General features: G+C 64.9%; 2 protein-coding genes across 46 annotated transcripts in view; one reads left to right on the top strand and one right to left on the bottom strand.

Annotated features, from left to right (window-relative positions):
- The first annotated feature begins 1,014 nt into the window (after positions 1-1,014).
- MYBPC3 (myosin binding protein C3) lies at positions 1,015-17,696 on the top strand. Of its 2 annotated transcripts, XM_045825521.1 has the most exons (35): positions 1,015-1,082; positions 2,174-2,440; positions 3,221-3,340; positions 3,421-3,513; positions 3,594-3,742; positions 4,316-4,433; positions 4,878-4,926; positions 5,054-5,083; positions 5,263-5,316; positions 5,719-5,721; positions 6,029-6,046; positions 6,325-6,488; positions 7,446-7,578; positions 7,836-7,838; positions 7,956-8,080; positions 8,165-8,270; positions 8,367-8,533; positions 8,934-9,099; positions 9,857-9,963; positions 10,049-10,078; positions 10,995-11,134; positions 11,364-11,444; positions 12,068-12,227; positions 12,552-12,656; positions 12,747-12,935; positions 14,016-14,150; positions 14,304-14,471; positions 15,154-15,242; positions 15,378-15,573; positions 15,843-15,982; positions 16,207-16,366; positions 16,469-16,605; positions 16,884-17,070; positions 17,293-17,329; positions 17,424-17,696. In XM_045825521.1, the coding sequence occupies exons 1-34, from the start codon at positions 1,058-1,060 to the stop codon at positions 17,301-17,303; spliced, it is 3,825 nt and encodes a 1,274-aa protein (XP_045681477.1). In that variant the 5' UTR covers positions 1,015-1,057; the 3' UTR covers positions 17,304-17,329; positions 17,424-17,696. The 2 variants fall into 2 exon arrangements, with proteins under 2 accessions (XP_045681477.1, XP_045681478.1); XM_045825522.1 differs by lacking the exon at positions 5,054-5,083.
- Positions 17,697-18,797: 1,101 nt separating this feature from the next.
- Positions 18,798-24,082, bottom strand: part of MADD (MAP kinase activating death domain) — a 40,407-nt gene continuing 35,122 nt past the window's right edge. For 28 of the 44 annotated variants that reach the window (XM_045825671.1, XM_045825672.1, XM_045825678.1 and 25 more), the window contains 3 exons: positions 21,940-22,009; positions 20,122-20,168; positions 18,798-19,784 (listed from right to left, as the gene is read on the bottom strand). In XM_045825671.1, coding sequence (XP_045681627.1) covers positions 19,680-19,784; positions 20,122-20,168; positions 21,940-22,009 — 222 coding nt within the window. In that variant the 3' untranslated portion in view covers positions 18,798-19,679. The remainder of the gene's footprint in view (positions 19,785-20,121; positions 20,169-21,939; positions 22,010-24,082) is intronic. The other 16 variants (XM_045825691.1, XM_045825693.1, XM_045825705.1 and 13 more) reach the window with 1 other exon arrangement.

Raw genomic sequence — 24,082 nt, 5'->3', positions numbered from 1 at the left:
AGGGTCGGGGGCACGCCGTGAGGCCGGAAAGTGGTTCACGCGGCAGAAGAGAGTGCATGTCTGTGTCCGAGGGGATGGTAAGTTCCCACCCCGCGGACAAAGCCTGCATGGAGAATCACGTCCTCCTGACCTCGGGGGACCGGGGGCCGCCCCTGACATTCAGTCTCGCTTTGAGGGTGGCGCCTGTCATTTGCTTCTTTCTTTACAGCAACCGATGCCCCTGACGGGTGGAGGGGGGTGAGAGAGGGGGCAGAGGTCACAGAGGAACGGCAAGGTTGGGGCGTGAGGGGATCCAGAACATTCTGATGGTAGTTTTCGTGTGAATCCTCGGGACTCGGGGGAAAGCCAGCTCCGCTTGTGCCTTCCGCTTTGGGGGTGTTTACAGATTCCGCCCATGCCCTCCCCCGCTGGCTCACCTTCCCCTGGGGGGACTCAGCCCTCAGCATGGCTCCTGCCTGCGGCAGGGCACCAGCCCAGGGCCCTGGGAGCTGCGGTCCCGGGGCCACACAACGAGGGCAAGTGTTCACTCAGCGTTTTCCCACACGCCCGGCTGCTCCAGTGCTTCCACTGCACTTCATTCACGGAGCAACCAGCCCTACGCGGTGGTGCCGCTATCCCCGGCCCCACGCTACGGATGAGGAAACTGAGGCATGGGGAGGTTGAGGGAGTGGCTGTGGCAGGACTCTGGCGACTGGGATCTGTGTGCGTAACCATCGCCCAGGTCCCCCAGCGAGGATGCGCGTTTCAGGTGGATATGCGGACAGGGCTTGGGGTACCCCGAGGTTCACTGAGGATTGGGGGGTGCACAGCCATCATATTGGGCCGGTGGGGGAAGGGCCAGGGGCCAGCCAGGAGCAACGGGGGGGGGCCCCACCTTCTCCCGGAGAGCCCTTGTTCTCTGGAATTTGTCTATATTTAGCAGGTAGCTGGGAAGGAGGCAGATAAGGGGGGCCTGGGGAGGGGGAGGGCCCCTTATATAGTGGGGGGGACGGGCCCCTGCTCAGATCCTCCGTGGGCAGCCTGCACCCGCTCGGTTCCTGGTTTGACCTCCCTAAAGATGCCTGAGCCGGGGAAGAAGCCAGGTAGCTCCGGGCCCGAGGGTGGGCTGCGCTCGTAGCAGGGGGGCTGGAGGCAGCCGCAGGTGGGGGTGGCCAGCCTCGGACCAGCCTCCTGAGCAGGGGACTGTCTTCCTGGGTCCTTTCCCGACTCTCAGTTTCTCCTCCCTGAGGGCAAACCCGGGTGAGGGCACAGAAGGGACACAGCCAAGGCAGGAGGCCCAGGGCCATCCTCCCCAACCCCAGGATTCGGGGGACCCTGCCCAGCCCTGCCCCCCACCTCCTGCTGCGACAAGGGTAGGCCCAGTGTACCTCCGGGGAAAAGGCCCCTGCAGGCAGGCGCCCAGGTGAGCATAGACCCGAGCCAGGCTCACTGAGTGCTTCTGGGCAAGTCCTTCTGCCCTCTGGGTCTCAGTTTCCCCATCTACACAAGGAGGGGCTGGGTTGGTTTTTTCCCACCTGTGAGATTCTCTGCTTTAGGAGCCGGCACCCCTGTGGCCCCCACACGGGGTGTGGCCCCCCGTGGAGGGTGCACAGGCCCTCTGCTTTGGGACATGAAGGTCAAGAGGTGCCTGAGCCCCAGCCAAGGGCACAGAAAGTCACAGCCTCTCCCAGGACCACAGGGTCCGGGCCCTGGCCTGTGTCTCAGTGAGGCTGTCAGGGCAGGGATCCAGCCCCCAGCCCCCAGCCCCCTCCCAGGCCGGCTTTATCTCAGTTGCTGGTTCTCAGCCTGAGGCCCTTAGAGGATAAATTTAGCCACAGCCAAGTAGGCAGCACACGCTCCTCGCCCAGGGCCCCAGATGGCTGGGGGGCGGCACTGAGCTCATCACTGGCTTTGCCCAGGGATGCACTTAGCAAAAGTCTTGTGTGGAGATTAGGACCACAGCCCTGGCTTCCCGCCTACTGGCTGTGTGGGGTTGGTGAGTCACTGAACCTGTCTGAGCCTTGGCGTCCTCACCTGAGAAATGGGCACACCAATGGCACCCACCTGATAGAGCCATTGGGGCGTTAAATGTGGCGATGCATTAAAACGGTCACCACTGTATTTAATAAGAGGGGCGGCGGGGCGGGGTGCACGGGCCAGCCAGGGGCGCCTGCAGCCTCCACTGGGCCCTCAGTCTCAGCCTTCAGCAAGAAGCCGCGGTCCACGGAGGTGGCCGCCGGCGGCCCTGCCGTGTTCGAGGCCGAGACGGAGCGGGCAGGCGTGAAGGTGCGCTGGCAGCGAGGGGGCCACGACATCTGCGCCAGCGACAAGTTCGCCCTGGCGGCGGAGGGCACGCGGCACACGCTGACAGTGAGGGACGTGGGCCCCGCCGACCAGGGGTCTTACGCAGTCATCGCCGGCTCTTCCAAGGTCAAGTTTGACCTCAAGGTCATCGAAGCAGGTAAAGCCCTGATCAGTCTTCCCCGAGGTTTGAACTTCAGGGGCTTGAGCAGGGGCAGCCCCACCACCTCTCCAGTGCCCAGGGTGTAGGAGGTGCTTTCCCGCTTTCTGGCCTTTGCTTCGGCGGTGCTCTCTACCAGGAAAGCCCCCCGTTTTCTGAGAGCACAAGGCCTCTCTGAGTGCCCCCGTGTGGATCCCTGGCCTGTTCCAGACACTGTGGAGGTGGGGGAAGTTCAGAAATGAACCATGCAATAACGCCGGACACCCACACACAGCCTGCAGGCCGTGTGCCCCAGGGAAGCCCCGGGAGCCGTGGGCGTGGAGGGAGCCCGGACCGGGGCAGGAAAGGAGGGATGGACATCGGGACTGGTCAGAGCAGACCCGCCGGGACATGCGCGCAGACGGTCTGCGAGGGCGAGATGCGGGCTGGCCCCCTGCTCGGCCTGAGCCGCCGCAGAGGCGATCCTGGGGAGCAGGAAGTGGGGAGTGTTGGAATCTCCGCCCAGCTGAGATGCCCCGTGGACAGTGGGGCCTTGGGGCTGGAGCTTGGGAGAGCCGGGGCAGAGGAGAAGGGTGGGTGCATGAGCTCCCCCAGGTGGTGTGGAGAAAGGGAGAGAATTTAGGGGAGAGACGGGGTTGTGGGGGTGAGGGAAAGAGAGGGACCAGATGAAGCCCTGACTCTGCAGTATCTGAGGGGACTGCAAAGATGCAGGAGAGGCCAGGGACAGGCAGGGTCTCTGGTTGGAAGCTGCTCCACGACCCCCCACTCGATCCCATGCAGAGAAGGCTGCGCCCGCGCCAGGCCCTGCTCCTGCCCCCACCCCCGTCGAGGCCCCTGGGGCTCCCACAGAAGCCCTGCCCTCAGCCACTGAGGTGGAAGGAGGCTCCCCAAGTCCTGAAGGTGAGAGCAGCTGGGCAGAGAGGGCCAGGGCCAGTACCTGGGGGTGTCCCAGGGCAGGTCTCAAAGGCTTCTGCTCATAGGGTCAAGTTCAGCAGCCCCCAATGGCCCTGGTGCCCCCGATGACCCCATCGGCCTCTTTGTGACGCGGCCACAGGATGGCGAGGTGACCGTGGGTGAGTGTGGGGCCGGGGTGGTGGCGGGGGAGGGGCAGGAGAGCACCCCCCAGGCCCAGACTGTCACTCCTCCCTGGCAGGCGGCAGCATCACCTTCTCAGCCCGCGTGGCCGGGGCCAGCCTCCTGAAACCACCCACTGTCAAGTGGTTCAAGGGCAAGTGGGTGGACCTGAGCAGCAAGGCAGGCCAGCACCTGCAGCTGCACGACAGCTATGACCGGGCCAGCAAGGTGGGTCTGGAGGCAGGAGAACCCGCCCTCAGGGAGGGGGGCCCGGAGAGCCTGGGAGGCATCCAGACCCTGTGAACCTGGAGGCACACGGAGGGTGCACAGAGAGGGGTGGGGAGCCAGGGAAGCGAGCTGGGGGGCCCAAGGCACATGGGGTGGACGGAGGGGCTCAGGGGAGGGCTACAGGAGGCCCCGAGGACCCGTGGGACATGGGAACTTGGGGGCCCAGGGAGCTCAGGAGGGCCAAGGGACATCGTAAAGCATGGGGGGACCAGCCAGTGAGGGCGTAAAGCCCCTGGACAGAGGGGTATCTGAGCTGGAGGCGCCCCAATGGGGCAACTCCTGACACAAACAAGGGGACCGAAGCTCGAGAGGTGGCTGCTGCCGGCCTGAGGTTGCTCAGTCCAGGCCTGGCACCTGCACCTGGATGCCCAGCCTCTGCTCCGTCCGCTCTCCTGCAGCCCGGCCCGGCCTGGGGGGTGAGTAGGCTGGGGGCCACTAGCCTCCCCCAGTCTCCTGTGTGGGTGAAGGGCCTCGTCTTCCGGCCCCGGCTCCCCAGACACCTCGCCCCCACAGGTCTACCTGTTCGAGCTGCACATCACAGATGCCCAGGCCAACCTTGCCGGAGGCTACCGCTGCGAGGTGTCCACCAAGGACAAATTTGACAGCTGCAACTTCAACCTCACCGTCCATGGTGAGGGGGCCCCTGGCATCAGTCCTGAGCTCGGGCTCCCCCTGGGCCCTGTCCCCTGCCCCCGCCCCCGCTTCCCCACACTGAGGACGCCTCGTCCTGGCCGCACAACTGCCGACCATGCGCAGGGACATGCCCGAGGTCGCTGGAGGCCCCTGGGGTCGGGGTGGGGTGACGTCCAAGTCCAGGTCTTGTCTGGGCCTCATCTTGGCATCCCGGGTGCCTGGCACAGGTGAACAGGTGAGGGAGAGCTGAGAGATGAGCGTCTCTGGGGCTGGGGGCCAGAAGCTGCCCGCTCTGGTGCCACGAGCCTGGTGAGGCTCAGGATGTGGGCGGGGTCCTGGGGCAGATGCTCACACTCAAGGGGTCGCGGGTGGGCAGGTCTGCGACGCCGGGATGGCCGTCCCTGAAGTCCCCTTCCTTGTCTCGTCTCCCTCTTTGCACCAGAGGCCATCGGCCCTGCGGACCTGGACCTCCGGTCAGCTTTCCGCCGCACGTGAGTGTCCACCTGGCCTCGGACGGGTCAGGGCTGGGGGTGAGGCCGGGGTCAGGGAGGATGTCGATGGGTGTGGGGGAGAGCGAGCTGCCCTGGGCGGGTGAGGAACTGGGTCTAATTCCCACAGGAGCCTGGCAGGAGGCAGTCGGCGGGTCAGGTACCCCTAACCCACCCCCCATTTGACCCACACACAGACCCTGGGGGTCGGGGGTGGGCAGGGGGCTCCTCTCTGTCCAGTGTCCCTTTCTCTCACTCTACCTGCCTCCCCAACCTCCTGGCTCCCAAGCCCCTCCTAGTCAGCCCCGCGGTGGCCTCACTGTGGGTCCCTCTCCGTAGTGACAGCCACGAGGACACGGGGACTCTGGACTTCAGCTCGCTGCTGAAGAAGAGGTGAGCCCCCCACCGCTGGCAGCTCCCGGGACAGGTGGCAGGGGGGACGTGACCTTGAATCAGAGCTGTGGTCTCCAGCGGTGCAGTCCCAAGCGTCCCCGCCCCGCTCTGAGCTGGTGCCCTCGTCTGTCAATGGGGCGATCCTGTTGGGGGGGAGGGTCGAGATGACTCTGCCGACGTCCTGTCCTGTGCACTGACGCCGTGCTGGCGCCCCCAAGCCCGCCCCACCCTTGGGTCTGAGGTAGCGCGTGTCCAGAGGCCCTGGGGACCCCAGAGAAGCTGGGACGGGGCCCCAGGGCTGCGGGAACTGCCCGCCCAGTCCAACCCGACTGACTCGTGCCCTCTGTGCCTGCTTCCTCTCCCTCCTGGACACTGCGTGGTGGCCGACGCTGCTGTGGCCAGAGAGTAAGCACTGGGGCAGCGGGGGGCTGTGGGGCACAGGGTGCTGGTGGGACCCTGGCCTGCCAGGGCTGTGGTCGGCGAAAGCCGGGCGGGGCAGGTCATCAGACAGGCCTGAGTGAGAACCCCCAGTGACTGCCCGAGACCCACCCTCCAGGTCTGCAGGGACCCTGCTGGGGCCCGTGGTGTGTCACACAGGTGCCCTGGACGTGAAGGGAGGGGGGAGGGAGCGTGGGTGACAGTCCCCAGTCCTTAGGGGGAAGTGGCCCATGCCTCTAATGTGTCCCCTGCCTTTCTGCCCCCCCCGGAGCAGCAGTTTCCGGAGCCCGAGGTGAGTACCTGGCAAAGCCCAGCAGCCCTGCCACCCCTAATCACGCCATGACCCCTCCCCCTGCTCCAGCCCTCACGCTGAGCCTTAAGCCCCCTGGAACTGGCTGCCAACCCACGTGGGCTCAGGCTACCCGTTAGCACCCAAGGGGCAGAGGGCCGGGGGCAGCCATGGCTCCTCGGTCCTGGCCCTGGGAGGCCCTGCCCCGGGGAGGCGGGCTGCCATCCTGGCCCAGCCTCGGGGTGACCCCTGAGGCCTCCACGCGTGGGCTGCGGACACAGGGACGCGAAGCTGGAGGCCCCGGCCGAGGAGGACGTGTGGGAGATCCTGCGGCAGGCGCCCCCCTCGGAGTACGAGCGCATCGCCTTCCAGCACGGCGTCACCGACCTGCGGGGCATGCTCAAGAGGCTCAAGGGCATGAAGCGCGACGAGAAGAAGAGCACAGGTTGGCCAGCCCAGCACACACACGTACACACATGCACACACATGCATGCACACATGGACACACATGCACACACACGCACGGAAAAAGAGTCCAGCATAGCCCAGGAACGGAGGAGAGCACAGCTTGGCCCCACCTTGTGTAGGACAAAAACGGGGGTGCCCAGGATGGCCCCTTCCACACGGAGGGGGAGGAGGGCAAAGGCTAGACCAGAGAGACCTCGAGGGAGAGGACGGAGCCCAGGTTAGCCCTGCTCCCCTAGTAAAAGCCGGGAGATTCCTCCTTCCCTCGCCGGCCCTGGAGGAGAGAAGAAGCCTGCCCAGCCCTTGCCCCGCCCAGGAAAAGGGAAGGAGCCAGTGTAGGCGGGAGACCCGCAGCTGGGGAAGAACGAGTCTGTTCACCCTCCTCACGGGCACACAGAACAGAAGGACACCCCAGGCCGGCGGGGGCTAGATGCACCCCCCCCCCCAACCCCAGGGCAGGTCAGAGGAGAGGGCCGGGCTGGCCCTTCCCCTTCAAGGTGTTGGCAAGGTGGGGGTCAGCCCCCCACCTGCCCCGGCCCAAAAGTGAGCCTGGAGAGAGGCCCTCCCCGGCCCTCGAGGTGGGGGCACCTGGTAGGAGTGCGAAAATCGGGGAGATTGCTGTGGAAACAGACTCCGGAGGTAGAGAAGGCCCATTCAGCCCCTCCCCTGTTTCCCTGCCAAGCGTCTGTCTGTCTGGAAGCCCCCACCCCTGTCCCCAAGCTGAGCGGGTGGACCCCAAGGGAGACCAGGAGGCAACAGGCACATGGGACACACAGGGGCAAAGAGCCACAGTGGAGACCGGGTTGGGGGTGTGGGACCTGGGCCCTCCGCCACAGTTCCCGTGGGGTGGGAGCCTTCTGCGCCAGGGCCAGCCTCAGGGGGAGGGTGGGGGGCGGGGGCGGGGGCAGGGTCGCCAGGGCTGAGGGGTGGTGCTCAGCCTTCCAGAAGAAGCTGCAGCCGGCCTACCAGGTGAGCAAAGGCCACAAGATCCGGCTGACCGTGGAGCTGGCCGACCCCGACGCCGAGGTCAAGTGGTTGAAGAATGGGCAGGAGATCCAGATGAGCGGCAGGTGCGGCCAGGGGCAGGGAGCAAGTTTGGGGGGACCGTGTGTGGGGAGGGGGCTTCCCCAGGGAGGGGGCTGCCCCCAGCCCTGCTCTCTCGGCACGTCCGTCCGCGTTCTCCGTCTCTGTCTGTCTCCCCCCATTTCTCTCTCTCTGGGTCTAATTCTTCCTTTTTCTGTGTCTGCCCATCTCTGCTCCTCACTCTTTTCCTCTCGGTCTCGCTTCTTCCCACCGGGACCCTCCAATGGCCCCTTCTGTTCCACAGCAAGTAAGGCCCGGCTCCTGGGAGGCTGGGGAGGGGCCGGGGGTCTGACGGGCGGCGGGGGGGACTCCAGGAGGTGAGTGTGCGGCTCCTTCACCCCTCTTCCGCCGCGGCCCCGCCCAGGTACATCTTCGAGTCCAACGGCGCCAAGCGCACGCTGACCATCAGCCAGTGCTCGCTGGCAGACGACGCGGCCTACCAGTGCGTGGTGGGTGGCGAGAAGTGCAGCACCGAGCTCTTCGTCAAAGGTGGGCCCGGGGCCCCAGAACCCTGGACCGCGGGAGGGGGGGCCGCAGAGGGGCCCGTCTGTCACAGTCTCCGTGCCTCGGCAGAGCCCCCCGTGCTGATCACGAGGCCCCTGGAGGACCAGCTGGTGATGGTGGGGCAGCGGGTGGAGTTTGAGTGCGAGGTGTCCGAGGAGGGGGCCCAGGTCAAGTGGTGAGTCCAGGGGCGGGGCCGGGGGCGGGGCCGGGGCTGGGAGACCCGGGCCTCCGCGGAGGAGGCCACAGCGCTTGCCGCCCGCCTACCGGCCAGGCTGAAGGATGGGGTGGAACTGACCCGGGAAGAGACCTTCAAGTACCGGTTCAAGAAGGACGGCCGGAGACACCACCTGATCATCAACGAGGCGACGCTGGAGGACGCTGGGCACTATGCGCTGCGCACCAGTGGGGGGCAGGCGCTGGCCGAGCTCATCGTGCAGGGTGAGGCCCGGGCGGCAGGTGGGGGAGCACACGAGGCCTTAGGGCCTTGGGCCCGATCAGCTCCAGAGGCCACCCCCGCCCCTCGCCAGCCAAGCACAGGAACCAGACAAACCCAGGACGGAGGCCTGTGTGACCTTGGGCAAGTCCCTCTGTTGCCCTGAGCTTTACCTTTCTCATCTGCAAAATGGGGATGCTGAGGTGGCCCCCTCAGAGGGTCAGGTGGCCCTGGTTAGCATCACCTCCCACCACACACACCTGAGGTTCCTTCTGATGCACACACGCATCACACTCACACAAGCACATGTGTGTTTTCACACGCCCACGCGGTCTCCACGGGGATTCACGCCCACAGCCACCCGCCGCCCTCCCCAGCTCACACTGGCTCTGCCCCGCCCCCCAGAGAAAAAGCTGGAGGTGTATCAGAGCATCGCGGACTTGACCGTGGGCGCGAAGGACCAGGCCGTGTTCAAGTGCGAGGTGTCGGATGAGAACGTGCGGGGCGTGTGGCTGAAGAACGGGAAGGAGCTGGTGCCGGACAGCCGGATAAAGGTGTCGCACATCGGGCGGTGAGTGTGGAGGCTCGGCCGCGCCGCTGGGGCAGGCAGGGACAGAGAGAGAAACAGAGACGGATGGACGGAGAGGCAGAGACTGCCACAGAGACGCTCTGAAGGACAGGCAGAAGCGGAGACAGAGCAGTGGAGAAAGGTGTGGACACAGAGACGGATGAAGAGGCAGAAATGGACAGATGGATGGACGGAAAGACATACACACAGGCAGAGACAGGACAGACCCTGGAACAGAAAGTAAGACAAGGAGGTAAAGAGAGATGGAAAGCTGTGCAGAGAAAGCAGGGTGCAGAGGGGGGCCCACCAGAGAAGAGAAGGAGCAGAGAGAGAGACAGGCCGGACACAGAGACCCCAGCGCCGCCCCCCCTTCCCTGCCGCCCACAGCGGGGGCCAGGGCAGGGCAGGAGGCCGCAGAGGGGAGGCCAGCTCTGGCGGGGCCCTCACTCTCTCCCACTCTCACTCATGCCCCGAGCATCTGGGCTGGCCCGTGCTGGGCCCAAGGTCACGGAGATTAATGAGACCGGCCCCTGTCCAGTCTCCAAGGGCCCAGCCAAGGGGACACTCCTACCCTGCCTACCTCTGACAACATGCGAAGGAGCTGGAAAATTAAAAAAGCAAGCAAGCACTTAAAACACCAGAAGGCCAGTGAGCCAGGATGGGACGAGGACCCCCTGGCCGCTGGCTGAGGGTGTCTGGCGAGGCCAGGGCAGGGGTGTGTGGCCTGGTGGGGCCCTCTGAGCCTGCGCTGCCCCTGCAGCATCCACAAGCTGACCATCGACGACGTCACGCCTGCGGACGAGGCTGACTACAGCTTTGTGCCAGAGGGCTTCGCCTGCAACCTGTCTGCCAAGCTCCACTTCATGGGTGAGCTGCGCCCGGGGTGGCGGTGGGGCCCTGTTGCCGGGCCCTGCCTCTGCCCTGGTGCCACCTGCTCTTCCTTCCCTTGCAGAGGTCAAGATCGACTTCGTGCCCAGGCAGGGTGAGTCTGGGGCCCCGCTGGGCCACCTCCCGCACCCACCCTCCTCCACTCACAGACGGGGGGGACCACCTCAAGGATCTGGGAGAGGGGCCTTGAGACCCAGCCCCGCCTCTGCCGCTCAGGACCAGGGGCCAGTTGTGGTCTCTCTGAGACTCAGTCTCCTCATCTCTAAGACGGGGAGCCTAGCAGCGGCCCCTCCCCAGGGCGGCAGGAAAGATGAGATGGAACCGTGTATAAGCTGCTAATGGCAGCACAGATGGGAGAGCTTATTGTTAAATGTATCTGCTTTCAGTAGTGTCTCTCCTACTTTAGACAACCCTTTAGTTGGGCATTTTAGAATCCTAACTCCAGGAGAGTGGACCAGGCTGAGGCAGGCTCTAGGTTAGTGTTTTCCAAACTGGGTTCCCTTGATACACGATACTCCATTCCGAAGGGTTCCATGGTGAAGTAACTTTGGGAAACACTGAACACTTGCCCCCTCGCCCCTGCCTGCTCTTGCCTGGTTAAGAAACATGCTTAACTTTGTTTGATCCAGGGTTTCCTCAGTTATTTGGCCATGGGAGTGTTTCTGATTTTCCTTGGCAGGACACTGATATCCCTGCACCTTCCCCCAAACACGCACCATCCCCCCAACGCAGTTTGAGAAATGCTGCCCTAGGCCTCCTGATGTTACAAACCTCCCCGGGAACTCCCTGGGGTGATAGAATGTTCTAGATCTTGACTGGATGGTGCTTACACCAGTGTATACGTTTGTCAAAGCTCTTCAAGCTGCAGGCCCAGATCTCGGCATCGTATTGCGTGTGGACCGGACCTCAGTACTGGAACAGCCAGGGATATGTGCTCCCTCCAGTCTTCCCTCTTTCCTGGGCCTGGGCCCTCCCCGTTTCTCTGACCTACGCTATGTCCCCGCCCCCAGCACCTCCCAAGATCCACCTGGACTGCCCGGGCCGCAAACCAGACACCATCGTGGTCGTGGCTGGGAACAAGCTGCGCCTGGACGTCCCTATCTCCGGGGACCCCGCTCCCACTGTGATCTGGCAGAAGGCCATCACACAGGTACTGTGGGTCCCTCCTCCACTTCCCCTCTGTAAAATGGGTGGTCAGGACCAGTGAGTGCTGGGACCTGCTCCCCACCTGCGTGCTACAGCGGCCCCTGACCGGGGACGCACAGGCTCAGCTGACCAGACGGTGGGCGGAAGGGGAGGAGGGCAAAGGAGAACCACATTGCCTGCCCCCAGGCTGAGTCAGCCACCTTCCCCCTCCTTCCCTTCTGCTCTGTTCCCAGGGGGCAAAGGTCCCAGCTGGGCCAGCGCCTGACGCCCCAGGGGATGCAGGTGCCAGTGACGAGTGGGTGTTCGAAAAGAAGGTGAGTGGGACCGATGGTGGGACCAGGCTGGTTTGCACGTGGTCCCCACGCTTGGGCGAGTCCTCCGTGAAGGTGCCCCATCTGGTCAGTGGCACTGCTGCCCCAGGAGGGTCTCCACACGCACACCACACACGCGGTTGCAGGGTTACAGCCTATGCCCCGGGAAGCCCTCCCGAGCGACCTTCACTGCGTGCTTCCCCCCAGCCAGGCGGTGGGCTCCCCGGCCCCTCTCAGTGGGAGTCAGCTCTTCCTCCTCCGGGGGGCACTGTCGGGCCCCACCCAGCTGAGGTCTGCTGGCATCCTCGCAGTACCTCTGTGAGGTCCCGTTGTTCCCATTCAGCAGACAAGGAAACTGAGGCACAGGGAGGATAAGTGATTACTAGAGTTCCAGGATGAAGCCAGAGCTGGAGCCTGAGGCCCTTGCCCTGGCTCCTCGCCCCCTTGCGGGTGCTCAAGAAAGACTTTTGTTCTAGGGGCTCCCACGGGTGCAGGCTGCACTCAGCCTGTGCCTTCCCCACGGACCCCTGTGCTGAGCTTCCTCCCCATCTCGGGGCTGTTGGCCATTCCAAAGGCTGCAGAAGCTTCTGGAGTCCAACGTGGGCCCTGCCCCTCACCCCCCCCAGCTGCTGTGTGACACCGAGGGCCGCGTCCGAGTGGAGACCACCAAGGACCGCAGCATCTTCACTGTCGAGGGGGCCGAGAAGGAGGACGAGGGTGTCTACACTGTCACGGTGAAGAACCCTGTGGGCGAGGACCAGGTCAACCTGACAGTCAAGGTCATCGGTGAGGCCGGCTGGCCGGGGTCCACGCAGGAAACAGAGAGGGCAACCAGGGCGAGGCCGTCCATTACTCAGTTAGCCACCCCGCCAAGGACAGGCTCTCAGATTCATGGAGAGGCAGGACTGGGACTAGCACATGAGCGAGTGAGTGCGAGCAGTGGGGAGCCAGGGAGGGCTGGTCACATGGTTAGTACTGCATTCTGGAAAGGTTGCTTTGGCTCTGGGGGTGGTGGGGGCAGCCTGTAGCTGTTCGTTGGAGTGGTAAGGTGGCAAGCAACGTTGACCTCGGGCCCGGGCAAGGCTGAGGTGGGCCCATGCCTCCCCCCAGATGTGCCAGATGCCCCTGCGGCCCCCACGATCAGCAACGTGGGCGAGGACTCCTGCACGGTGCAGTGGGAACCGCCCGCCTATGACGGCGGGCAGCCAGTGCTGGGTGAGTGCAGGCACCGGGGCACATCCGAGGGCACTGGGGCTGCGGGGGGTGCCTGGGTCCCAGGCCAGAGCTCCTGCTTCCCTTCCTCAGGTTACATCCTGGAGCGCAAGAAGAAGAAGAGCTACAGGTGGATGCGGCTCAACTTCGACCTGCTGCGGGAGCTGAGCCACGAGGCGCGGCGCATGATCGAGGGCGTGGTGTACGAGATGCGCGTCTACGCCGTCAACGCCGTGGGCATGTCCCGGCCCAGCCCGGCCTCCCAGCCCTTCATGCCTGTCGGTGAGTCTGCCCCGCCCTGCCCCGCCCGGCGCTGGGGCCCAACCATCGCAGCCGCTCTGCGTGGGCGTTTCCCTGCCTGGTCTGTCATCTGAAATCAGGGGTACTCCTCTGCATCTCACAGAAGGAGAGCGCGAGGAGGCTCTGAGCAGTGACGTGACTTGCTCAAGGTCACCCAGCTGGTGCGGGGTGGAGCTGAGTGAGACTCACGCCCCCTAATGGAGCCCGCCTTTCAGCAGTAGGAAGCAGGGGCGTGATAACGTCTAGCCCTTCGCAGAGCCGGTGTGAGGGCCACGAGATGATGCGGGCAGAGCCGCTGGCAGGGGCTCTATAAACGGTCATCATTGTGATCCCTGCTCCCTCCTGCCAGGGCTTGTCATGTGCGGGGCAGGGCGAGGGCGGGTGGGGGCTGCCGAGCGTCCCAGGGACACCCGTCTGCATGAAGGGTCCTGGGCCAGGAGCTGGAGGCCGGGTGGGCAGAGCAAGCTCCTCGGAGGACCCCCTGGGGTCATCGTCCCCTGCAAGCCTCCGTCTCCATGTCTGGACGTCTGGACGACGCAGGTTCACAGGGCAGTGCAGGCACCCACGGCGCAGCAGGCTCTTGAGGACACCTGTCCCTGCCAGGATGAGTGAGCCTTCTGGGCAGCCGCCTGAGGCCAGGCAGGCGTCCCCTCCAGCCCAGGCGGGGGGCAAGGCTTGGGGAGGTGGCAGGACAAGGGGGGCCTGTGGGGACAAGGGTCCAGGCTCTCTCTTTAGGGACTGACTTCCAGTTTGCTCGGCTCTGAGTCAGCTTCACCTGATCCCGGGGAAGGACACCCTGCGGTTCAGGCTGGTTTTTCCTTCAGTCACATTCTAGCATGTTCTAGGCTATCAGATGCAAGGGGCTTCTTCTAACTTCTGTGTGTCCTTTGGGCGTCTTCTCCTAGACAGAGCCCTCTCCCGTCACTGTTGTTCGTTTTCAAGCCTGTCTAGAGCCATGTCTTTTAACGGAGTGGGAGGATTTCTTAAAGTGCTTGAAAGCCAGCCGAAGGGGAAGTCCCCCCCAGGAGACTCAGGCCCCTCTCCGACCTCCCGTCTGCCCAGGCCCCCCCAGCGAACCCACCCATCTGGCAGTGGAGGACGTCTCCGACACCACTGTGTCCCTCAAGTGGCGGCCCCCGGAGCGCGAGGGAGCCGGAGGCCTGGATGGCTACAGTGTGGAGTACTGCCAGGAGGGCTGTGAGTGTCCCTTTCTCTGAGCCGCCCCCAGGCCGGGCACCCACCACCCCGCTGGGCGCTCTCTGCAGTGGGGGCCGCCAGAGGCAGGGCTGTAGGGTGGGGTGTCAACACTGACCCTGCCCGTGGTCTTGCCTCCGCCCTCCCCCCCCCCAGGCTCCGAGTGGGTGCCGGCCCTGCAGGGGCTGACAGAGCGCACGTCGATGCTGGTGAAGGACCTGCCCACGGGGGCCCGGCTGCTCTTCCGGGTGCGGGCGCACAACGTGGCAGGGCCTGGGGGCCCCGCCACCACCAAGGAGCCCGTGACGGTGCAGGAGATACTGCGTGAGTGCCCCTCGTGCGGTCACCAGACCTGCCGCTGCCGCCCGCCTGTGGTGCCGGTGGAGGTGGGGGGGTCAGAGAGAACCTCCCTGAGGGAGGGGCTCGGCACTGGGCGGGGGGCAGGAGGGGCAGGGGCCTTTAACCACCACGCCCCAGGCCCAGGGCAAACCGTGCGCAGTGTCCTCTCGGTTTTCCACGTCAACCCCAGTCTGGAACATGGAGAATGGAGGTGATTACACCACCACCTTCCAGCTCTGTTCTGTGAGCCTCTCAGCTCCAGCAGGTAGAGCGTGTCCATCTGCTTAGGACCGAGCAGTGAGGCCACTCGGGGTCAAACTGGCCCATCTGGGGTCCACTTTCCTCCAACAAAGGGTCTGTTGTGTACGGACTGGCTCTCCGAGAGTGGAGTCGGCAGACTTGGGGCCTGGGTGTGCATCCTGGCCTGTGTGACCTCAGCGCTCGCCCCCTCTGGCCCCTGCCTCTGGTGGCGGTGCGGCGAGGCTCGGGTGGGAGCAGGGCCTTTGTGACCGTTTGTGGCTGGGTCAGGGGGAGCTCGCGGGAGCTCGGGGGGCATGGCCCAGCTGCAGCTCTCTGGGACCCCGCTCCGGAGGCAGTGGAGCCTTGGCATTCCTCAGGCCTCCGGCTGTGGCTGGCTCTCGCTAAGCCGCCCACTTGGTCCCCACAGAGCGGCCCCGGCTCCAGCTGCCCCGGCACCTACGCCAGACCATCCAGAGGCGGGTCGGGGAGCCTGTGAACCTCCTCATTCCTTTCCAGGTAGGGCTGGTCCCCTCCTCTGTCCTGGGAGATGGGTGCGCCTCAGGGCACACCACATGGAGACCGGGCGGTGGCCGGCCCTCAGGGACAGCCAGGCTCAGGGGTGAGCGGCCCCTCCCCACTCACCCCCCACAGGGCAAGCCCCGGCCGCAGGTGACCTGGACCAAAGAGGGGCAGCCGCTGCAGGGCCAGGAGGTGAACATCCGCAACAGCCCCACGGACACCATCCTCTTCATCCGGGCCGCCCAGCGCGCACACTCCGGCGCCTACCAGGTGACCCTGCGCATCGAGAGCATGGAGGACAAGGCCACGCTGGTCCTGCAGGTCGTCGGTGTGTGGCCCCGGGGCCTCCCTCGGAGCCCCTTTACTTCCTGTCCCTGCGCAGGGCGGGCTGCCAGAGCCCGGTGCCGAGGACCCAGCCCAGCGCGTCAGGCCTTGCAGTCCTGGGCCCCTCCCCTGGGACGCCCAGAGCCCCACAGAAGGTGGCAGCCAGGCCCAGGCCGGCGGGGCGATGGGCGGGGTGCCCCGGAGTGGGTGTTCCCTGCCCTCAGGCGGCAGTGTCGGGAGCTGGGGTGACCCAGTGGGGTCTGTCGCCCGCAGACAAGCCGAGCCCTCCCCAGGACATTCAGGTCCTAGAGACGTGGGGTTTCAATGTGGCTCTGGAGTGGAAGCCCCCACAGGATGATGGCAATACGGACCTCTGTGGTTACACGGTACAGAAAGCGGACGAGAAGACCATGGTGAGCCTGGGGCCCCCCTGTCCCCCCCCCACACCCTTCCTAGGGCCTGGTGGCGCCAAGTCTCAGCTTCCCCTAGAATGGTCTGCCCACCGCTCACCCTCCCTCTGTGATCTGCTTCCCTCCACAGTTGGGGTACAGATGCCAGGGATGCCTGAGAGCAGCCCCTGGTGGGAAGTAGGGCCGGCCCCAGCCCCAGTGACCCCCCCTTTCCTCCACACCCGCAGGAGTGGTTCACGGTCCTGGAGCACTACCGCCGCACCCAGTGTGTGGTGTCCGACCTCATCATTGGCAATAGCTACTACTTCCGGGTCTTCAGCCAAAACATGGTGGGGCTCAGTGACAAAGCCGCCACCACCAAGAAGCCTGTCCTCATCCCCAGATCAGGTGCTGCACCCTCACTCCCACGCCCGGGGCAGCTGGGGTGGGGGGGGCGGGCAGTGGGGACTGGGAGGGAGGCCTGTCGGTACAAAGCCCTCCTGCCCACAGCCATCACATATGAGCCACCCAAGTACAAGGCTCTGGACTTCTCCGAGGCCCCAAGCTTCACCCGCCCCCTGGTGAACCGCTCGGTCATCGCTGGCTACAATGCTACGCTCTGCTGTGCCGTCCGGGGTAGCCCCAAGGTAGGGGACTCCGGCCAGGTCCAGGCTCCAGACCCTGGAGGCAGGGCCCAGGGGCTCCGGCCTCCAGCGGCCCTCCCCCCAGCCTGCGCCCCTCCCAGCTTCCTCGCTGCCTCTGGGCCTCAGAGCCCAGGTCCTCTCCCCAGCAGGGCCTCGGCCCCGTTCCCAGCCTGGCCCATAGTTTGGGACTCCGGAATAGACACACAACTGCCAACCTCCCTACCTTCCTGCTGGACGCCTCAACCTGAGACGGTATCCCCCTTCCATTCCCTGATTTATAGCCCAAGATTTCCTGGTTCAAGAACGGCCTGGACCTGGGCAAAGACGCCCGCTTCCGCATGTTCAGCAAGCAGGGCGTGCTGACCCTGGAGATCAGAAAGCCCTGCCCCTTCGACGGGGGCATCTACGCCTGCAGGGCCACCAACTTGCAGGGCGAGGCCCAGTGCGAGTGCCGCGTGGAGGTGCGAGGTGAGGAGCCTGCAGGGCGGGGCCTGGGGTGGGGGCAGGGCCGGGCGCTGGCGGGGACTCTGAGCAGCCGCTCTGGCTGAAACAGCAATGACCGCCACATCCCACCGGTACCGGCTTCTGGGCCCGGCTGCTCGAGCTGCCCCTCCCCCCGCCTTCCGGGAAGACCCTCGAGGCGCTGGGAGGTACGGCACGCGTGTGGCACCGCCCCCTTCTCTCCCGCAGTACCGCAGTGACCAGGCTGGCCCCTGGGGACGGCCAGGTGGGTGCTCCGGACCACCCTGGGACCCGGGGCCCAGACCAGAGGCAGAGCTCTTGGTCAGTCTGGCTGTCTCACGAGGGAACCTGTGTCACAGGTGGTGCCGGGTGCCAGCCGAGCGCCAGGAGCCTGGAGGAAGCCGGACAAGCCTCCTTCCTGCTGTTGGGTGTGTGTGTGTGCAAGGGCGTGTCTTGGGCTGGCTGGGGCGGCACCGGGAGGGCAGTGGAGTGAGGAGCAGGTGTCGGTGCGCCCGCCGGAGGCTCTCGGATCATCAGGGCGGAAAGCGAGTGGGCTCGGACGGCCCCCCTGGCCAGCCTGTGTTCCCGGTGTGTCAATGCAATAAAGGGTCGGCGCAGCCGAGAGACCCAGCTCTCCCTGTCCCGTGTGCTTGTTTCCACACCGAGCACAGGGAAGCCCCGTGGCTCCTCAGAGTGCACTGAAGGCAGGAGGGTTTGCTGTGGCCCAGAGTGGAACCCTAAACTCCGAAAACATGAGCACGAGAAGCTGGGTGCCCCCCGCCCCCGAACCCTGTGTGCCCTCCAGGCCAGCACGCTGAGGAGCCGTGATGGGGCTCGGGCCCTGGCCGCCGGGCCACCAGCCGAGACTCCCCTGCCGGGTCCCACGTGCCCTGCACCTGCTCCACTCCGGCGACCCGTGGTCACAGCAGGACGGGGCAGAGCTGCACCGGCCGCTCTGGGGTCTCAGTGGGCGCAAGCCCACAGCCCACGCACACCCGAACCCCAGCAGGAGTGGGACAAGTCCCAGGGCAAGACACCAGGAACCGGGAAGATGGCAGGACAGGGCCCTACTCTGCCCTTCCTTCCCCGAGGGGGAGCCCGGGTCTGATCATCACCCTCCTTTTGGGAGGAGGAAGCCGGCAGGTCTCAGAGGTGCCCTGATAGAGAGTAAATGGTCCTTCCTGCCCAGGGAGTAGGAGGTTTGCCCATGGCTTAGAGAAAGCATTCCGTGAAGGTGGGCCCCAGGGTGGCTTGTTGGCGTTCTGCCTAGCCCGAGACTCCTGGCCAAGACCCCAGAGCTCCAGGTCCTGGGCCCCAGGTCCTGGCCACGTCGCACTCTCTGGATCACACCCGCAGGGAACACTGGGAGCAGGGACCTGAGCCCCGCCGGTTCCTTCTCTGCTAGGTTCACTGGACTCAGGGGTCAGCCAGGTTGGCTGCCCCCTCTAGTGGCCACTTCACAGCACAGCAGCCCTCTCTGGGGCCCTGGGGTGCCACAGGGAAGGCAGCCCCGGCCACAACCTCCCTCCAGGAGCCCAGGAAGCCTGGGAGGAGCCCTGCTGGGCCCGAGGGGAGGGAGGGGAGGGAGGCTGTGGCTTCGGCAAGCCAGGCTCAGATGGACACGACCTGGTCTCCCTGCATCCTTCAGACCGGAGGCGACTTTGTAGAGCCCAGGGTCAGCTTTCCTCAGGCCCAGGCTGAGGGGAGGGGTTGTTTACTGCTGGGAGCCCAAGGAGACTCGAGGACATTTATTGCACATTCACATCTGTACATTTTCTATAAATAACGTGGGGCTGAAATAAATATATACAACCATCCCTTGCCCACTCTCAGGCCATCTCCCGCTTCTGGCATCCGGTGCCAGGAGACGCTGCCTGGAGACGTGGACTGTAAGCTGAACCTGGCCTTTCCCCGCCCCTTCGGTTCTTGGGCAGGGCAGCTGGTGGTCCCCGGAGGCTCCTGCCCAAGGCAAGGCAGACCTGCAGGGAGGCAGCTGCTGACTGCAGAGCCGGCGGCCCTGTGGGCAGCGGTCGCGTGGGGCCCACGGGCGGGAGCCGCCTACCTAGCCAGTGCGCGAGGGAGCAGGGCGGCTGCCTCTTCCTCCGCCGCCCCCGACTCCCTCCTCTCCCTGCCTGGCCCTCGTCGGGGGGGACAGGCCTCAAGCTTCCCTTGCTCCCCAGAGTGGGACTGCTCCAGGCGCCCAGCCGTGAGGTCAGACTGCCAAGGACAAGGGACCACGACACAAGTGTCTCAAGGACACGGAGCAGTGGGCTCTCACGGGCCTATCCTCCAAGAGTTCTCAGAAGCCCCTGGCCCAATGACACACACACACACACACACACACACACACACACTCAGTCTGGAGCCCTGAGGGAACAGTAGACCGGTCTTCCGGGAGGGCAGCGGGCGCAGGAGGAGGGGACTCGCTCAGCCCTGTGACGGACACACTCACACGCCGACAGAGACACCTAACCGGGGACCGGCTAAGCCGCGGAGAGGGGCTCGCAGAGAAGGTAACACGCGTCATCCACCTCTCGTCCCGGCAGCACCGTGCAGTTGGGAACAGCAAGAGGCAAGGGGCGTCCCCTGGGCCAGGGCAGCCTTGACCCCCTCCATCAGCTAGAGACAGGCCGGGGAGGGGTTCTGAGATCTTCTTCACTGCTACGAACGGCAGCCACGTATGAGAAGAGACACAACACGGAGTAGCAGATCTCGTGGGCCTAGAGGGGAGGGAAGGCAGACAGGTCAGCATCCCCGAGACCCGCACGCCCCCACAGGCGGATACCGGCCCGGCGGGAAGCCCCTGCCCCAACGCTGGGCCCGGGCCTCGGCGGCCTCAGAGCTGGCCGGGGGGCAGCAGATCAGCGTGTGTCTCTCCCCCGGGGCTGAAGGCCTGTTTCGGCTTCAGGTGAACCTTTGGCATCTGGACCCAGTTCGCCTTTCTGATGGTTCCTAATCACCCCTAACCCTGAGCTCTCGGAGGGCCCGCCCCGCTCTGCCCGAGGCCCCAGGGAGCCCTGTGCAGACTGGCCCCTCCGAGTCGGGCGGCACACTCACCATTGGTGTCTTGTACTTGTGGCTCACCACTTCTTTAATTTCAGGAACTAAAACCGGACGGGCAAGAGACAAAACAGAAAGTTCAAAACTAAGAGCGATGGTGCCACGCTCCCCCAGGCGGCAGCGCCTGGCACCAGGGTCCCCTTCCCCTCTGCGGCCTCTCCCAGTGGCTGCAGCGTGGGCTGTGACAGCTTCTGTCCAGCGCCCGCAGCATGAGAGGACACCTCCCAGACCCCGTGCTCCGAGGTCAGCGGGAGCTCCCCCCACTTCTACGGGAGCGGGTCAGCCTTTCACCAGTCTGGCCGCTGCTGCCATCTGGCCCGGGACATACAGGCAGGGGCTCCCGATCTGGGTTGGGAGGACAGTGGTCTAGCCTGTGCCTCACCTGCTGAAACGCCCAAGAACTCACCCATGACCAGCCCGAAATGGGCTCCCTGTCTCTCCCCGCTCCCCCGCCCCTGAACAGAGGGTCCTGAGGCTGGAGGAAGAAGTGGCATGCCACCACACCCACCAGGCGTGTGTGTCTCCTCCCCTGCGTGGCAGGAGAGGCCCAGGCCTGCCTGCCCGTGTGAGGGAGAGCGTCAGAGGGCTCTGGAGCAGACACACAGAGTGGAAGAGACAGGCGAGTACAGCACCCGGGAGGAGGGGACAGGGAGCATCAGGCAAACACACACATGTCCACAGCCCGAGTGCAAGACTAGGAGGCAGCCCCGCCCCAGCCATGCGGGGGCTCTGCTTGGCCAGAGGAAGGAGTGAGGCCCCCGGGCTCGGCCGTCATCACGGCCCCTGGAGGTGGGAGGAGAGGGGCACAGCCTCCCTCGGAGGGCCGGAAAGGTAGGATGAGAGTTGGCCACACCTCCTTCGGACCCTGGGAGGCAAATTTTCGGGGACCCAGGTTCACAGGGAATAAACTCATCAAAGGTGGAGCGAGAAGCCCAGGTCCTCTCCTGAGTCGGAAGATTCCCCCAAATCTCTCTCTGGCAGGAGAGAGAGGGGAAAAAACTCAGGACCAGCGAGCCAGCGCGCAGGGGGCAGGAGGCTGGGAAGGCAGGGGGTGGGGAGAGAAAGGAGGAGACCACGTGTGAGCAGCTGGGTGGGTGGAAGGGGGTCCGCCCCACCCGCTGCAGGGCCCAGGGCAGTGGCCGGGGGGAGGCAGCACCAGCCGAGCGAAGTCACTTTACCTGCTGGAGGACGAAGGTTTTCATAGCAGCGATGGGGGCACAGAAGAATGAAGCACAGACACAGCAGGAACTCAAAGCCCCAGGGCGAGAACCCACTACACTGCACAAGGTGCTTGGCTGCCGGGAGGCCGGCCCCCAGCTACAACCAACCGCCCGTCTGAGGCCGCCAGGCCACCTGCCTTCTAGAGTGAGTCTGCGCCGCTCCTCTAGCACAGGGGATCCTCGGCCCTGGGGGGCCCTGGGGTGCCCAGGGTCGCCCGGGCCACCAGGGGGGCACGACAGGTGACAGGAGCACAGCAGAGCATGGGGACTGCCCGTCAGCTCTGCCCCAGCACTTTCTGACCACCGACCGGCCGGACGAGGGGACGTGGCGCTAGTTCGGTGGGACCGGAGGGTGCCGCCCCTGAGCTGCGGCCCTGTCTAGGGCCACTTGCTCTTCTGCGACCCGCTCCCTGGCCCTTGTCTCTCTTTCCTCGCTCCCCTTCCCTCCTCTCGGGTTCCCTCTTCTTCCCTAGCACTCCGGCCCCTCCAGGCCTCTCTGCAGTGATTCTCTCTGCCTCTAGTCCCTCCTCTGGAGCTCCGAGGTTTGAGTTACTGCCGTGTGAGTCCAGACCTAAGAGCAAAATAGTGTAATTACCAAATTCCTCCAGGACAAAGACTCCTCGGACTGTATTGCACTTTTTAATGTGATTCAGCTCTATGAAAACCTGCAAGAGAGGGAGGGAGGGTGGGGTAAGGCCCGGAGGCTCCCCCTCGCCCCCGTGAAGCCCGCTCTCCCAGCTCTAGCCCCGCCCACACACGGAAAGCCTACTTCCCAAAGGGAGGACAGGAGAATCCACACACACGCAACTCAAAGCGCTAAGAAGCGAAGAAGGCAGAAAGGGCAGGTACCTTCCGCTCCTGGCCGGAGGAGAAAGCATGGGAGAGAAATGAAGGCGTTAGTTGTAAAGGCCACACCCAACCCGAAGGCCCCTCTGCTGGCTCGGGCCGCCCGCCCGTGCCCTGTGTCCAGGGCAGCGTTTGAGGGACACTGCGTCCCGGGGGTCCCCCCGCTCGGCCCATCAGCTCTCTACCCTTCCATGCATCCTCCTCCGGCGCAGAGGGCTGGCACGGGCGCAAAGCTCCCCTCGGACTGTCCTTGGGGCGGACGCGGCGCTATCTTCCTTGAAACAGGATCCAGGCTCTCCCGAGAAGCACGCGGTGATGGAAACAACGGCTACCACTCATGAGCACCTACTAGGAGTTCTACAGACACTGTTTGCGGTCCTTCTGTCTCTGGGGCCCAGCGGGGGGCGCTGTCCTCACTTTGTAGGTGGGAGGCCGAGGACCAGGACGTTCACCTGCCCGTGAATCACGGAGCTGGGCCCCGAGTCCAAGTCAGTCCCAACTCCAAAGACTGCGCTTTCCCCACGGGCGAGCCTGACTGCACGAGCCCCTCGGAGGGTCCCGGCTCCCTCAACTCCGACGGGCGGCTGTGGGGCGGCAGGTGGACCCCCGGCCCCTGTCTCATTGTCAGTCTGGGTGTGGTTTGCCCTCTCCATGGGGGCTCTCTCAGGGCAAAGCCTTAGGTTCCAGCCCAGGCCCCTAAGGGCTCTGTAACAGCGCAGCGTGAGGTCCGCCCACAGGGGCTGCAGACTGAGGGTGAGAGCTGGAAGAGGGCGCCTGGGTGCTCACGAGACCTTGTGTTCAGAAGGGGAGGCAGGAGGGGAGGCCAGGCACTACGGTGTGGTAAGAAGCCTGCTCCCCAGGAAGTGCCAGCACCTTCGTGGTCCAGAAAAGTATGCAGGTAAACCCCTCTTCGGGCTGTGTATACTGTTACAAGTATGCTGTTGGAAATGCTAATGTTACCATAGCAAATATACTACTGAAAGTACACGGCCAAGAAGCCCGGGCAGCTGGTGTCGGGCACAGCAGGGCTGCCGGCCAGATGCCTGGAGGAGCACTGGGGCGGCAAGTGGAGGGGAGGCACGAGTCCCGGGGTTCTCCCCCGCCCCCACCCCGAGGGTCTGCTGCCTGGCGGGGCTGCGGCGCTTCACACACTCTGCTCGGGCTCGAGCCTCGGGAGGGGAACCGGTGTGTCCGGGACCCGCGGGGAAGGCACTTGGGTGAGGAGTCAGAACTAGGAGCGGACCTGGGAGGGAGCGCTGGCCTCAGAAAGGAAAGAGCTTAGGTGTCCACGGAGAGGAAAAGTAACATTGAGTTAAACCACCAAGAGAAAGAAAAATGTCAGCTCCTACTGTGGAGTCACCATGAGGGAAAGATGTCTCCCCAAGTGTGCCCCCGTCAAAAGAAGGGGCTCGGGGCCGGTGGAGCGGGGACAGAGTGGGGGGACACGTGGAGGAGGGAAAAGAGTGGGAAGAAGAATCAGCTGGAGAAAAAAGCAACCACACACTCCAGATGGGACAGACACAAGCTATTCACACATCCACACACGAGCGTGCAAACTTCACGCACACCCGAGATCAGCTGGTCTAGACTCTCCAAGCGAGACTGCCAAGCAAAAGCACACCCCGGGAGCAGGGAAGGCAGACGCTGCGAAGAAGGGCCGAGGCCGACGCTCCCACTCACACGGCGCCTCTGAGTCTAACCTGTGCCCGGGCCCCGCTAACCTCCCAGCCGCACCTTTGAGGTGCCTGTGAGCGTCTCTGTGCCCCTCTGGTTCCTCTCTCCGCTCCAGCTGCTCCCGCCCTCCCACTGGCCTCGGAGGCCCTCTCCCGCTCCCTGGGAAAGCACCGGGGACCTCGACACTGACCCTTATTGCAGATGGAACAACAGGGCTA

This window comes from Phyllostomus hastatus, unplaced genomic scaffold (assembly GCF_019186645.2).
Source record: "Phyllostomus hastatus isolate PE091 unplaced genomic scaffold, TTU_PhHast_1.1 phas_scaffold_585, whole genome shotgun sequence".
Taxonomy (NCBI): Eukaryota; Metazoa; Chordata; class Mammalia; order Chiroptera; family Phyllostomidae; genus Phyllostomus; species Phyllostomus hastatus.
This window is presented reverse-complemented; position numbering and strand designations above follow the sequence as displayed.